This window comes from Ovis canadensis, chromosome X (genome assembly GCF_042477335.2).
Source record: "Ovis canadensis isolate MfBH-ARS-UI-01 breed Bighorn chromosome X, ARS-UI_OviCan_v2, whole genome shotgun sequence".
NCBI classification, from domain to species: Eukaryota; Metazoa; Chordata; class Mammalia; order Artiodactyla; family Bovidae; genus Ovis; species Ovis canadensis.
In genome coordinates, this window is record NC_091727.1 from 38858189 (window position 1) to 38874297 (window position 16109).

At 41.3% G+C, this 16109-nt stretch overlaps 1 protein-coding gene across 2 annotated transcripts in view; it reads left to right on the top strand.

The window, feature by feature from the left end:
• The window catches only part of SYTL5 (synaptotagmin like 5), a 114425-nt gene that overhangs the window by 84886 nt on the left and 13430 nt on the right, over window positions 1-16109 (top strand). Inside the window, exons 9-13 of one of the 2 annotated variants that reach the window (XM_070289901.1) lie at window positions 2246-2338; window positions 2947-3012; window positions 7630-7808; window positions 9727-9826; window positions 11360-11521. In XM_070289901.1, coding sequence (XP_070146002.1) covers window positions 2246-2338; window positions 2947-3012; window positions 7630-7808; window positions 9727-9826; window positions 11360-11521 — 600 coding nt within the window. The remainder of the gene's footprint in view (window positions 1-2245; window positions 2339-2946; window positions 3013-7629; window positions 7809-9726; window positions 9827-11359; window positions 11522-16109) is intronic. The other variant, XM_070289902.1, reaches the window with a different exon arrangement.

A 16109-nucleotide genomic window follows, 5' to 3' on the forward strand; every position in this document is an offset into this window, starting at 1 on the left:
CACTTAATCTAAACCCAGAAAATGTAAGGAATCCTAACATTTGCTAAATCCAACATTACTAGACTTATCTGACTATATGTTTTATATGAACATTTCTACATCTCACGTTATCCCCCTAAACTATCTTCTCAATTGAGACTAACTTATGTGAAATTTAATGTTTAAGGTAAAGTCATTCATGAAATGAGAACGTTGAATTAAATTACTGTGAAGGTTCTAATATTCTGGAATTCCTCTTTCTACAATAGCTATAATCCAATTTGAACTCCTTGGATGAAAGATAAGACAAATGTTAAATGACATTATTACAATTTTTCTGACACAAACCAGGAAACTTAGTTCTAACACTCAATGTTATTTACTATAGTAATAAAAAACTACAAAGTATTTTTAAATCCACCACAAAAGGGCAGTGGTAGTGGTGGGCAATGAGAGCAAATGGTTTCAAAGATTACTTGGTATTCAGCCTTTAAAGAACAGATAATTCCAATGTTATTAAACTATTACTGATCATAGAAAATCTTCTGAAAATCTTCAAATTGATGATATGAAGCCATTTTATATAACCTGAATATTCAAACTTGATTTTTAAAATAGTTTGAAAAAAGAAAACTACAAGGTAAATTAATTTATAAATATATACAGAAAACTTGAATATATACACAAACCTAGCAATGAATCAAAAATATTGCAATAAGCAAGTTTTATTCTAGGTTTGAATAGAAGAATTCATCTCTATAAGAATATCTTTTACATAATTAATATTTCACTATATTAAAGTGAAAGTGAAGTCACTCAGTCGAGTCCGACTCTTTGTGACCCCATGGACTGTAGCCTATCAGGCTCCTCCATCCATGGGATTTTCCAGGCAAGAGTGCTAGAGTGGATTGCCATTTCCTTCTCCAGGGGATCTTTCCAACCCAGGGATCGAACCAGGGTCTCCCATATTGCAGGCAGACACTTTACCGTCTGAGCCACCAGGGAAGCCCCTTCACTATATTAAAGGAGAAAATAAAAACTACATCAATAGATGCGGAAAACTTTTTAAAAAGAGAATGTAATTCGAATAGGATGCATAATACTAGCTTCACCGAGGGTAAGAAGGAGGACCAGGGAAGAGAGGAGAAACCAAAAAGAAAGGTGTCCTTAATAAAAAAAAAAAAAGAAAGAAAGAAAATAGCATGCATGATATAATCCATTTATCTGTGTATATGTGTACCCTGTTCATCCATCAAAGATTATTGAAATTTAATTATTAATATGTGAGTGGAGATACAAGTTTTTTTAATCTATATTACTTGATATTTTTACTATAAAAATATATTATTTAAATAACCAGGAGATGAAAAGTGGGGAAAGAAAAGTAGAATCTGGAATTTTGGATAAGAAACCAATATGTAAAATAGTTTATTCTATCGGCGAGATTTTCAAGATACATTTCCGTGTCTTAACAGTATAGATATACACAGGCGTGCGTTAATGTGCATACACACACACATACACACACAAATGCACCTCAACTTTTTAAATTAAAAAATAAGTACTTTGCTCAAAGTAAATCACTTTAGTGAGCAGGGAAGGAGGAATTGAACGCCCAGGTCTGTGTGATTCCACATTTCATGTTCTTTCCATAAAGCAAGCATTGCTAGGAAGGGGACCCCAATCTTCAGATGGTTGTAATTCAGGTTGAATGGAGAACAAAAGAGCAAAACCTAGGAATGGAGTTTTTCCTAGATATTTCTATCTGATATTTCAAGTATTTAAGAAAAATGTTTTCAAATATCATATATTAACGCATATATTTAAAATCTAGAAGGATGGTACTGACGAATCCGTTCGCAGAGCCACAGTGAAGACACAGACATAGATAATAGGCTTATGGACAGGGAGAAGAGGAGAGGGTGAGATGAATGGAGACAGTAGCATAGATACATATAGATACATATACATATAGGTAAAATAGATAGCCAATGGGAATTTGCTGTATAACTCAGGGAACTCAAAGTAGGGCTCTGTAATAACCTAGAGGAGTGGGAATGGGCAGGAGGTGGGAGGGAGATTCAAAAGGGAGGGGACATATGTATACCTGTGGTTAATTCATTTTGGTGTATGACAGAAATAAAACCAATGTCATAAAGCAATCATAAGTCAATTATAATATTTTTTAAAGTGTTTTTTGTAAGTGAAAAGACTTTCTAGGAAAAACACCAAGCCACTGATTTTATTTTCCCCCGTCCTTCCTTAGGATTCCTTAGAAGAGATGGAAGATGGCATTGATGACTTAGTGTCCTCCCGGTTTTCTTCAAATACCCACAGTCTAGCGAGTGGCCTGTCAACAGTAAGCAATTCTTGAGCATGCACTGGGATATTCTTTCTCTTGTTGGTTTTCTTTGCATTTCCAAAGAAGAGAATCAAGTTCTTGGAAGACACAGGATCATGAATTAAAAGTTATTATAATCTCCTGCTTGCCTTTTGTCCAAAGAGTACCTTTCATTCAAATTTTGTGGGGGCTTTTCCTAAGGCTCCTGATTCCTACTTTAAAAAAACCTCTCCCTACCATGTTTTAAAACCTCATCACTCCCTAGTTCAGGCTCTCATCAGCTGAACCCTCTGAATTATCTCAGTTCTCAGCTGGTAAATTTCCCTGCTGCCATTCTCTCAGTTCCTCAGATGTCCTCCTTGCTACCACCAGTCACTTTCCTCACTTTCCTTAAACACATAGCCAAGCAACTTTCTTTCCTATTCGTACATCAAGTCCATAATTTCCCACTCCTACAGAATAACATCCCATCTTACTTTGGTGTTTGAACCCTTCTTTGAGAAGGCTTTAGGTGTCCCTGTGTCTTTTTATCTATCTGTATGCCTCCAAGTCTTTTGGTGTCTTTTATTTCCATCTGTTGCACTAATGTGCTTTTCTCTTTTGACCTTTGGGTGACTTCCTTAAAGAATTCTCAAGCAGGCTCTGACAGGAAATGGACCTACCTAAGTGTGCCTGATGCTGACTCAGACACTGTGAGTGTTCAACCTTTCCTTTTTCTTTTTTTCAATTGTACTTCATGGATTTCATGGTACAGGAAATGTCATTAGCTAGGCAATTCTCCCAGTCTTTCTGACTCATGTATCATTAACCAGCAATCCTCTTTTAAAAGGTAAATAATATAATCAGAATCCAGGTATTCCAAAGAAAACACATTTTTTTAAACATTAGAATCTGTGGACTAGAGGAAAGATACATGGTCCAGAATGGTTTACCATGAACAAGGCACCTTTTCATGGGATTCTCCAGGCAAGAATACCGGAGTGGGTAGCCATTCCCTTCTCCAGGGTATCTTCCCAACCCAGGGATCCAATCTGCGTTGCAGGTAGATTCTTTACCATCTGAGCCACCAGGGAAGCCCCTTAGAATAAACATCTCTGTTTATTTATTTTTTAATATAAATTTATTTATTTTAATTGGAGGTTAATTACTTTACAATATTGTATTTGTTTTGCCATACATCAACATCTCTGTTTAAATCACAGCATTGGCTTGGTTAAAAGCATAGAGTTTGGTTAGTAGTAAAATTCTTGTAACTTCTTCAGTCTCTTCCAAGCTTCTGCAATAGTGGGTTCTTAAACTGAATTTTCTATGTACCGATCTCATCCTTTAACAGGACCCTCTTTGAAGGAGTGGCTACAGAAGGATGTGGTATAGATATAAGTCAGTGACCCAAGGGGTCAGTGAGGTATGGTGCGGAGGTCCTCAGACTAAAAATCTGGAAATCTTTTGCTTTGTTGTCAACAACAAAAAAATAATCAGCCGATATAAGAAAGAAATGGGAAATTCTATTGGCGCTGTATTGAAGATTATAACCTGGGAACAGCATCTCAGAAAGCTCCGAGAACTGTTCTGCCCATAGAAGTCAAGCAAGAAGGCCAAAGGGCAGATGAACTTTTTCATGTTCAAATTTTTCTTGGGGAATTCTCTAGTAGTCCAGGGGTTAGGACTCTGCGCTTTCACTGCTGAGGGCCCAAGTTGGTCAGGGAATTAAGATCATGCAAGCCATGTGGTTCAGTGAAAACAAAAAAGAATGTTTAAATTTTTCAAGCTTTGCCATAAAATATAAACTTTATTTCACAATGTTTTGGCACTGCCAATAATTTCTGTGAGCCAGACTTGACATTAGGGGTTTGGGGCTTATTCTTAAAGCCCCTGAAACTCAAAGCATGGTCTGTTGACCAGAAATATTGAGTGACCTGGGTCAGAGACTATAAAAGGTGTCAGTTTACAGAACCCCTAGTGTCTCAGTGGTAATCTCATAGCACTGCTAGGCCAGGTGAAAGTGAAGTCGCTCAGTCATATCCGACTCTTTGCGACCCCATGGATTGTAGCCTACCAGGCTCCTCAGTCCATGGAATTTTCCAGGCAAGAGTATTGGGGTGGGTTGCCACTTCCTTCTCCAGGAGATCTTCCCAACCCAGGGATCGAACCTGGGCCTCCCACATTGCAGGCAGACGCTTTACCATCTGAGCCACCTAGCCCAGTTAAATAGTTAGCTTGGGAAAAAAAATAAGCGCTGGTATCTTAACAACTTAGTAGCCATTTGAAAATATAATGCACAGTGACCATTTGAAAAAATTATATTTTTATTCCATTCTTCAGTCTCCCTCCATCGTGTCCGACTCTTTCCATTCTTAAATAGCCCCTGAGGTGATGTGTGGGCCTAATGGGGACTACATGAGTTGGCAGCAGCATTTTCATTTCCTTTTCCTCATGGATTTTTGTGCAGTACATGTTTTTTGTCATAGTTACTGCCTAAAACTCAGGTTCACATGGATAGGACTTTATTAAAAAGAAGAAAGTAGGATTGAACATTAACACTGTGAACTACTGTTAGTAGTTTGCATGGTGTCTAATAGTTGTCACTGTTGTTTCCCTGGGAATTTTAAAATATCCTGCGGTGCCCCTTGTGAGTTGGGGCTGGTGCTCTGGGATGCCTTAACACACAGTTTGGGAACTGTGGACCTAGGAGTTTGTTAGAAAAGCAGAATTGCAAGGCTTCCCTGGTGGTCCAGTGGTTAACAATCAACCTTGCAATGCAAGGGACACTGGTTCAATCCCTGGTCCGGGAAGATTCCACATGCTGCAGAGCGACTAAGCCCTTGCACCACTACTATGGAGCCTGCACTCTGGAGACCAGGAGCCACAACTTCTGAAGCCCGAGTGCCCTAGAGCCTGAGCTCTGCAACAAGTGAAGCTACCGCGATGAGAAGCCCTGCACAACGCAACTAGAGAGCAGCCTCTGCTGGTTGCAAATAGAGAAACCCTGAGGGCAGCAACAAAGACCCGCCACAGCCAAAAAATAAATAAACAAATCTTTCAAAAAAGAAAAAAAAAAAAAAGGAAGAAGACAGAATCTCAGACTCTACCTGGGACTGTGTGGATCAGAACCTTCATTTTAATGAGACCCCCAAGTGACCAGTAGGCAATTAAAGTTTGCAAAGACACCTGCTATCATGAAAATTCTGATGTTTGGTTTCAGGAACAGAATAGACGACTTAGGTCACTCACTGGCTCTTTAAGTTTTAATTTCCAAATTGTTATGGAATCCTTGGTTTGCTCTTGCCCTTGATTTAAGCTTGAAAAAGAGACTGGCCATATCACTCACTGTTTTTATATCAGTCTCTACTTTGGGCAATTGGAGGAAGGTAATGGCTTTTGTTTTATATATAAACAAAAAAATATATACAAGGTATGAGGTCTAACCTCTCTTTGCACTCACCATAGTCTTTACTTCCCAGTCGTTCATAGACAGGGCTTTTGAAATGCCTAGATCACTCCTGAATGCCTTCCAGGTGGTTTTTTGTGACAGTCATGTTGCTAAGACAGAGTTCGTGTTACTGGCACTACAGGATAATTTTGTTACATTTAATTTAAAATGCATCTCTTGTTATCAGTGTCCCATCAGAACTTTCATTCATTCTGGCACATTTGGACAGGGTTTCTTTTTGCATTTTAATTTTATTTATTGGTTGGTGTATTATTTTCTTGTTTAGTGTTCTGTTTGTGAGTTGCTATTTTATAGATGTGTAGAAAGCCATGGTCATATTAGTTACTAACCCTGTGGCCTCACAGCTGGTTAGGGGAGTCCTGACAGCTGTGGGCAGTGATGTGCTCGTGGTGTGCCCTTTTGGAAGATGCAGTTATGTTACAGAACCAATCTTGGGTCTGGTTGTCTGGGTACAGTAAAGGCAATCTACTGACACCAGGTTGTGGTGAAGGAAAGTGCAGTGTTTATTGTGTAAATGTCGAGGATGGATGACTGGTGCTTGAAACCCCTCAAACGTCCTGCAGGGTTTGAGCAAAGCATTTCTAAAGGCCAGGTGAGGGTCGCAGGTCTCAGAGCATGTGATCAGCTTGTGCACAGTTCTTTGATTTGTTGATGATGATCAGTCCTTAGGCTACAGAAGGTCTGAGGGCTATGTGCTCATGGTCATCAAATCATTAATATCTTCCATTTGATGAGGGTTTTGGCATCTGTAAAACAACTCAGGAAATGTGCATCAGATTCTATTAATATTATCTATGTACTTCAAGGTCCATCTAGTCAAGGCTATAGTTTTTCCTGTGGTCATGTATGGATGTGAGAGTTGGACTAGAAAGAAAGCTGAGCACCGAAGAATTGATGCTTTTGAACTGTGGTGTTGGAGAAGACTCTTGAGAGTCCCTTGGACTGCAAGGAGATCCAACCAGTCCATTCTAAAGGAGATCAGTCCTGGGTGTTCACTGCAAGGACTGATGCTGAAGCTGAAACTTAAATACTTTGGCCACCTCATGCGAAGAGTTGACTCATTGGAAAAGACCCTGATGCTGGGAGGGATTGGGGGCAGGAGGAGAAGGGGACGACAGAGGATGCGATGGCTGGGTGGCATCACCGACTCGATGGACATGAGTTTGAGTGAACTCTGGGAGATGGTGATGGACAGGGAGGCCTGGTGTGCTGCAGTTCATGGGGTTGCAAAGAGTCGGACATGACTGAGTGACTGAACTGAACTGAAGGTACTTCAGAGGCAATAAAGTAGAGAATAAAGGTGAGGGGCTACATTGGGAAGGCCCCATAGGGTCCTGCTGGGTTATAGTATGGCTTCTCAGAGACTTATGGGATGGAATATTCTATGTAGGTATCAGAGAGAGAAGCTTGTAGCTTATCCTTGCACAGAAATATGGGTATTTGTTTCTTTGTCCTGATCAATGCATTCTAGACCTTGAAGTAGACTGACCTTGAGTCTCCCAGTGAAAGAGGAGAAAGCTACAGGGATGGGGAGAGGAGATGGAATGGGAAATGCCTGTGTCCCCCTATTCATTAGAAGAAGTGAATAAACAAAGGCTATTCACTAACCCAAAAAGGCAATGCATCCCCTATCAGCGAGTGTCCTTCCTTCCTTACTAATGGTCCTAGACTTTGTCCTTTCTCAGGCTTGGATTTTATGTGACACCAGAAAAACAAGCCATCTTTTGCTTTCTTCCTTCACAGTAAGCTTCCCTGCTCATATGAACAGTGGGAATTGTAATTAAATGGTGGGAGGTAGCTTCTATGGAGAGATCACTAGCATAACCTGGGATGCCTCTTTTCATCTTGTTGATTCCAGACCAGCCTGAACAGCATGATGAGTGTTTACAGTGAGACAGGAGACTATGGCAACGTGAAGGTCAGCGGGGAAATCCTTTTGCACATCAGCTACAGCTATGAAACTGGCGGGCTCTACATTTTTGTCAAGAACTGCAGAAATCTGGCCATAGGAGATGAAAAGAAACAGAGGACAGATGCGTAAGCACATAGCATGTTCCTCAGACTGTTTCAGTCACTGCCCATGTGAATTACATGTATTTGTCAGCCTGTGTGTTTCTTTTTTCAGAAGCCTTTTAGCATTCATCTAGAATCAGAAGGTTGATCATCACTTTCTTCCTCTGCCACCTCTAAATATTCTCTGACATGCATGTATAATGGTCACATTTGTAGTTACCTGAGTCTTAGTTTATTAAAAAAAAAAATTTTTTTTTTGGCTGCACATTATGGCTTGTAGGATCTCATTTCCCTGGCCAGGGATTGAACCCAGGCCATGGCATTGAAAGCAGCAAATCCTCACCACTAGACTACCAGGGAACGCTAAGATTTTAAAGAAGCTATGACTCAGCATGATTCAGGACTCACAGATTTGTAGTCCACACAGAGGCAGCTCTTTCTTATACAAGGCTGACACGTTGGCATACCCCAGGCTGTATGAGAGTATCCTGTTAATTTTTGCTCTGGGAAACTCTCCAGAAAAAATTACCAAGCTGTTTGCCCAATTGAACAACCTGAAAGGGCAATTATGAGGCTCTTGGGATTTCCAGAATCAGCCTGGGAGGGCAGGTAAGACCATGGGAAGGTAAGACTCAGGGCTTCCCAGGACCACTGCCAGTTTGGTGAGTCACTCTGAGGACTCACAGGTCTCCACACACAGTCATAAGCAGTACAGGGAAAAGGCATATGTGGCAAAGATCAAGAGAATCAAGGCTTAAGCTTCCAAGGACCTCTCCCAGTGGAGTCACACAGGATGTGCTTAAGTCCTCCAGCCACAAGTGGTGAAAACACATGGGGAGTGTTGTCTACCAGGGAAGCTCATTGAGAGACTCAACTGGTCACATACCAAAATCCCAGTCTCCTACATGAAAGCAGGTGTTCAGCAGGAGCTATACTATTTCCACAAAGATTTTTGGCACAGTGAGCCACTTATTTCTGTTCCTGGAGTGATGAAAATCCTCCTGAAACCCAGGTTCTGCATGCTAGCCAAGAGCCAAACTTATAAACAGATATTTCGAATGAGAGCAGTCTCAGACCCACTGTTTACCCTTTTTCTACATAATAGATAACCTACGTTTAATACATAGCTCATCAAATCTGTTTCCAAAACAGACAAATGAGTAGACAAATAGATTGGTCTGGTTACCTCCTTAGCTAAATATCAGAGAGCTTCAGGATTGGTATCATCAGTCTCAAAGGGATCATCTAAAGCCACAGTAGGTGGACTTCAGGAGTCTGGTAGCATCTTTGACATTTCAGTCTTGTACGTCTTGTGCATTTCTGAGTCTGCCATGATGCCCTGCTCCTGGGACTGCTCAAGGCCTGGTATTGGGGAGAATTGCTATTGTGACTTCAGGTTGTTAATTTTAATTTCCTCTTTTTCACCATTTTTCTTTATTCACTCATTGACTCCACTCATCAGACATCCAGACATCTGAGTGGAGAGGAAAATTACCTCTATGATCAAGAGCACTGATCATAATAATAGATTATACTTATTCAATAGTATAATATATTAGCTCCTTGTATATGTCAGCTCATTTGATCCTGATCATCCCCTAAGTCATCATCCCAGGTTTGCAGATGATGAAACTGGGATACAGAGAGATTAAGTAAGCTCTTGAGTTCCCCCAAACCATTGACACCACGAGTAATTCAAACCCAGCTGGCTTGACTCTGGAACCTACTCTCTTTACCGCAAGAATTAACAACTTCTCTCTTATTGAAGGGCCAGAGTTATATTTCAAAATGTCCTGGTATGTAAACCACATTCTCTTTGGTTCTGTCTCTTATACTCACTAGCCTGTTTCTTTTACTCCTTTTATTCACTGAAGTCCCTGAGCATTTCTCTCAAAGTGGATGCTCCCCAAGGATTACTTTCATTTTTTTTAATCCTATACAGTTATGTCAAGTCATACCTTCTTCCTGACAAGTCCAGAAATAACAAGCGCAAGACCAAAATAAGAACAGGCACCAATCCAGAATTCAATGAAACCCTAAAGGTAAATCAATACTCTTTCATGGTAACTTTAATGGCTCGATTTACCTCATTGGTTTAGATGTAACTGTAAAGGATTTGCATGTCAAGGCTTATATGTATTTTAGAAAAGTAGAATGTGAATCAGTTGGCTTTCTGTTTCTGGAAAAGAAAGCAATGTAAACCACTCTTAGTTTATTTCTCTGCTGCTCCGAAGATTGCACTGGAAGTAGAGATAATCCAGGAAAATTACATCTGACTTGGTATCAATACCTCTTGTCCAATAGTATGTTTCACTCTTGGGAAAACAATTTTTTTTCCCTAGTTCCCTATAAAAGAAGTTTGTCAAAGTTTTGGCCCCAACTTAGCAGGTCACTCTATACATACTCACTGTTCTGCTAACGCAGCATTAAAATGTGCTGTTTCTTGTTAGGGTTTCAGAATTTGGCTAAATTTATCCATGTGGTTAATGAACAGTGGAGATGCGGGGCTAGATTTGAAAAATCTCAGAGACAGTGGCCTACGTAAGATATAACCCAGGCCCCAATTCTAGAGACATTACTTTGTCCCATGGGCCTCCATGTAACCTCTTCCCTCACCCTGGACACAGTTGGCCTGGTAAGAAAGTTCCAAGGGGATGGGGATGTTGAAGCCAGAATGATGGAGTCATGGAGTCCAGCACAGGAGGAAGTTGGCGAGTGGGGGCATACGTCAGCAGGGTCATATGTGAAAGCAGGAGCCAGTATCAAGACGGATCAAAGTGAAAAGGAATGAATATATGCAGAGGGTGAATCCAGCAGCCATGACAGGATCGCAAAGATGAGCCGAAGCAGAACAGATAAAAAGAATGACGTGGCAGATCCGGGAAGCAGGGCCAAGGTGAATCATTCCAGAATCAGCAAGGATGATGCGAATCCAAGATGAGGAATCAGTCAGTCTGAAGTGTGTCTGAGGTGGTATTTGCGGAGGACAATCAGGAGATTTTGAGGGGGTGTGGGTATGTGGCCCCAGATAATGTTCTGCTGGAAAAGGGAAAACCATGCCAGCAATATTTTCTTTCTGCTCGATCTATGTATATATCAATTGCACCCCTGCACTTAGGCTGAACTTTATGAAGTTTGACATTTGCAAGTTTCTCACTGTCAAACTTTCCTGGATTTGGGTCTTATTGTTATAAATAAGACAGAGAAATTATAGACTTGATACATTAAACCTTGCACTTACAAAGTAGTTGTCGACAAAATAATTAGGCAAATAAAAAGCAAGTAAAGCTGAAAAGGGGACAAGCTTCATCACCTCACACTTTTTATATAATATCTGAAGTTTATCAAACCCTATGAAAAGCCTGTCAATAGATCTTTCAGTGCTAGGTCTCATGCAAATGAGTTTATGGAATAGAACCTGACTTGTAGCAGAAATGAATAAAAATGAAGTGTTTTTCTCTTGGGTTTGTTTTGTTTGTATTACTACTGCATATGATCTGGAAGCCGGTAGAAGTAAATTTCACCCTGTCCTAGAAATGGATATGGAGTGTGATGTTATAAATCTGGTTTTGCAGTACACCATCAGCCATGCCCAGCTGGAAACGAAAACTCTGCAGCTCTCAGTCTGGCATTATGATCGATTTGGACGGAATAGCTTCCTGGGGGAGGTGGAGATTCCTTTTGACTCATGGAACTTTGAAAATCCAAGTGATGAGTGGTTTGTGCTTCAACCCAAGGTAGGAAATGCTTCCAGATGAGTCAAACACTTACACAGGGAATGAGCAAAACTGATGTCAGAGGCCTAAAGAATCTGAAGACCTCTAGTTGTCAAGTGATAATCCGAAAAGATTAGTGCAGCTTATTTTGGAATGATATAATGAATGTAAATACACTCTTTTGGAAATCCTTCTTTGAGATAGACTGTCTGTAAAATGCAAACCATGATGTTGCATAATGATATTTCTTATTAATTTGACCTGCTAAAAATATAGTCAGTATTCAATAGTCACCGTGGATAAACAAAAGAATATATTATATGATCCTATTAGATCAAAAAAATTTTTTTCAAGGCTGATACTAGAAATTAAATGCTACTATAGTATGTTCTAAACTAAACCAACAGTGCCTGGGATTCACTCTATGCAGTTGGTATCTCTACAGTAATTTTTGAAGTCAAAAGTGAGATAGGATAAAGGTCCCACTTATGTAACCAAAGATTGTTCTTTATATAGAGAAGGGAAAAAAGAACATGATGGTTAAGATAGTGGACTCAGATCAGACTTCCTGGGTTCAATCCTGGCTTCACGACTCTCTGTGTAACCTTGGGGAAGTTACTTAACTTCCCAGGCCTTGGTGTTCTCATTGGTGATGTAAGAATTGGACATCAGTTTTAGGGATGCTGTGAGGCTTGAAGAAGCCTGCCTTGTGATACTTGTAGTGTCAGACACGTTGTAAGCTTCTCAATAAATGCTAGGCAGTGTTTGTTACGTTGGAATCCTTATATTGTAATTGACAGAAACCCCAGCTCACACTACTCAAAAAATGAAAGGAAATTATTGACCAGAGATGATCAAGCATGGCTTGATCCCAGATGCTCAGATCTTAGCAAGGCCCTGGAGTGTCTTGATCTCTCTTCTCTGTATTGGCTTCACCTGCAGACTTCATCCATTGTGGGCCTCCCCTCACTAATCCTAGGTCTGCTTCTCTTGAACACCACAGCAGCTGCAAACCTCTCATCCTTGCCTCACACTGTCCAGGACAGGAAAGAGTTCCTCCTCCTCCAATAGTTAAGCCAACATCCTGGACCTGGTTCCTAATTCTCATTACAATATTTGCCCATCCTTAGCTAATCATTGCAGCCAGAGAGGGGAGATACATTGAGGGGCTTAAGACCATCAGAACATAAAACTGGTCCTAAAGATGGTATCACCCCCAAAGAAATCCAGGTACAGTAATACTAAAAAACAAAAATGGTGAGTGTGTGCTAGACAGCAAAAACAAACACCGATCATCAATAATAGCGTTTGTTCATCATGAGTAGTAACATCGTTCACATCTCATGGTTACAACCACCACTAAGCATTGTTATCCCCATTTTATATGAGGAACTTGAGACTCAGAAGTTAAATACAACTTTCTGGTGGATTTTATAAGTGTTGACCTCAAAAACTTGGTGTAAGTAACTCATGGACAACCTTTAGGAAGTTTACTTTGGCTCTGGGTAAAATTGACAATGAAATAGGGATCCTCAAACAGAAACCAGCCTCACTCCCATGACTCACATAAATATGGTAGAGAGAGGAAGTACGATGTTAACAACAAATAAGTCCACAATAGAGTAACATTTCTCTGACATTATTAATAAATATGAGAAATATTTGGTCACTACAGCATTAAAGTTCTGCGATTTGAATGAAAAGCCTCACCATAAAGGATAGCAATTAAGTTGATTTAAATCTTCTGGCACTTGCTTCCTTTTGTGTATAATGAGTGAGTATCAAAGAATCATAGGAAATGTCCAGTACATCATGTGATGTGTGACACTGATGAAGGACAAGTAACATGCATCTAAGTCCATGAAATTAGCTTGTCCATCAGAAATGTAACATAAGAGCATAGAGGAGCTGTTTTGGAAGTCAGTTTCTTGGAAATGGTTGGAGGATTTGCTCTGAGATGATATCAACACTCTCTTAGACATTGATTTTGCTTAGGGGCCAGCAGCTTTCCATGGTAATCACCTTCACGTTGACATTGAGTGGTTTGATTTTTTTTTTTAATTACAAGTGAGAAATATCTCTCTGAGGCTGCTTGAGGTGGAAACATTCTGATGGTGTTTAATGTCAGTGGAACTCCTGTGATCCTCTGCCAGAACCCCTTGGATTCCTTTAACCATGTCTGTTGTGAATTTTGCCTCCAACTGCGGAGAAGGCAATGGCACCCCACTCCAGTACTCTTGCCTGGAAAATCCCATGGACGGAGGAGCCTGGTAGGCTGCAGCCCATGGGGTCGCTAAGAGTCAGACACGACTGAGCGACTTCCCTTTCACTTTTCACTTTCATGCACTGGAGAAGGAAATGGCAACCCATTCCAGTGTTCTTGCCTGGAGAATCCCAGGGACGGGGGAGCCTGGTGGGCTGCCGTCTATGGTGTTGCACAGAGTCGGACACGACTGAAGCGACTTAGCAGCAGCAGCAGCAGCAGCAGCAGCAGCAGCCTCTACCTGACTCTGTTTTTAGAAGACTGTCCTCAGGCTATTGTAGATTTTTCCCATATAGGCAGAGAGTCAGAAATTCCTAGGAGCTTCTGTCCCTCCTGCCACAAGGCAAGTCTTCACCAGTAACTGATAGATGGTGGAGTCTGAAAGCTCAGTTCCATTACTGAGAGAGGGAAAAGCTCTGAGGCATTATTTACCCTCCAGAGCTCTCCTGATGGATCAGAAGCCCTCGCCTGGCTTCCTCCTCTTCCCCAACCTATCTCCCCAACCCTTTCCCTGGCCTGGCCTGGGAGCCTTTCCTTAATAGGTCACTTGCAAAAGAATCCTCATCTCAGCGTTGGTTTCTGGCAAGAAGTTGAATAGCCAGGTGTTAGTCACTCAGTCATGTCTGACTCTTTGTGACCCCATGGACTGTAGCCCACTGGGCTCCTCTGTCTGTAGGATTCTCCAGGCAAGAATACTGGAGTGGGTAGCCATTCCCTTCTCCAGGGGATCTTCCTGATCCAGAGATTGAATCCACGTCTCCTGCAGTGTCAGGTGGATTCTTTACCATCTCCTAGGAACACAGTCTAAATTAGTGTCTAATCCACATCATCTTTTCCTCCCAAGCGTTCTCTGACATGTATAGAGGAAAGGCTGCAAGTTATTCAGACTTGCTTAGGTACCATGCCTTCCAAACTTGATTCTCCATCTCCCTCCTCAGTCATTTCAATGCAGTAGCCACTTTGTCAACTATAGCTCTAGCATGAGCCGCCCCAGACACTTGATGTTTCTCATAGATTATCCAGCTGAGGAGCTGAAGGGTGAGCTACAGGGACCAATTTCCTTGGTAACAGAGGATCAGAAATAATATTCCTTAAACATTCAGAAAGGCAGACATCCTTTGGCAGTGGGAAGACTGGAAAGACAGAGTGCCTTATTGCTTATCGACTATCTGTTGGTGAAAAGTCCCTGGACACCTACCTTTGATTTTGCTATGTCTTCCCATCAGGAGGCTGGTGCAGACAAAGAAGAAAGAACTCAAGATGCCAGATATACTTACTGTAAAGTAGTTTCATGGTATAACTCCCATTTTATAGCGTGATGTGGGATTGTTTATTAGCTGTAATTCATTATCTTACTGAAAGACAAGACGAGCTTGTCAGTGTAAATTGCCTTTCATGTATTCCCAGAAGGTGCTATTATAAAAAGGACCTTTGAATGTCAACAGCAAGCTTAAGTGATTTTCCAAGGAAGCCTTCTCTGTCCCACCTTCAGGCAGAGTCAATGTACAGGAGATCCTGTAGAGTCATTGCCTAGCTAAAGGGCTCTCTTTATGTGGTATTTGGACAGACTTGTGTCCATAGTAGATGAACCCACCTTAGCCCTGTAAATGTGCTGGGAACTCTGCTTCCTACTCTGATTGGCAGTGGATCCCTGTCTCTTCAAAAAGCAAAAGATAATGGGCATTATCAGATTATTCCCCACCCCTGCTGAGTCAGATTCCCTCACTGTTTCCCTGTTGACTCTGGATATTGTTTGAGTAAATCCTAACCCTCACCCTGGCACTCAGCACTCACTTGGTATGGCCCAGTTTTCTGGAGCAGAGGAGTATGTCAGTGCTTTACCTGTATCCTCATTTTCATTCAAACATGGCTCCCCTCAGCTGTCCCTCCTGCCAGCCAGTACCTGCCAATCTTCGTAGGATAGGCATCCTCGGGCTGCTGGAGTGGGCTTGGAATGTGGATGTCAAAAGCCAGAATAGTCTGGGTATTTCAGTCTTGTGGGAGTTGAGGGCAGACCCTTGGTCAATAACTGATGGGTGAAGGAGTATAACAGCATCTTTGCTTTGCATCTTAGCATCTTTGCTTTGATCAGGAGCACTCCAAGGTGTGATCTGTCTTGTCTTCACAGCTCCCCCATGGAACTGAGCAAGGGTTACTCTCCCTGAAACTTGGCCTGACCTTGTAACCCTGGTGAGCCTCTCTTCACTTCACAGTCCAGCTACCCTACTGCCCATCCTAATAAAACACTATAATAGAAATCTGTGTCTTCAGATCTCCTGAAGACCCCAGAGTAGACACCTTGTTTTCATCTTCCTTGCTGCTTCCTCCCTGTACACACACATCTGA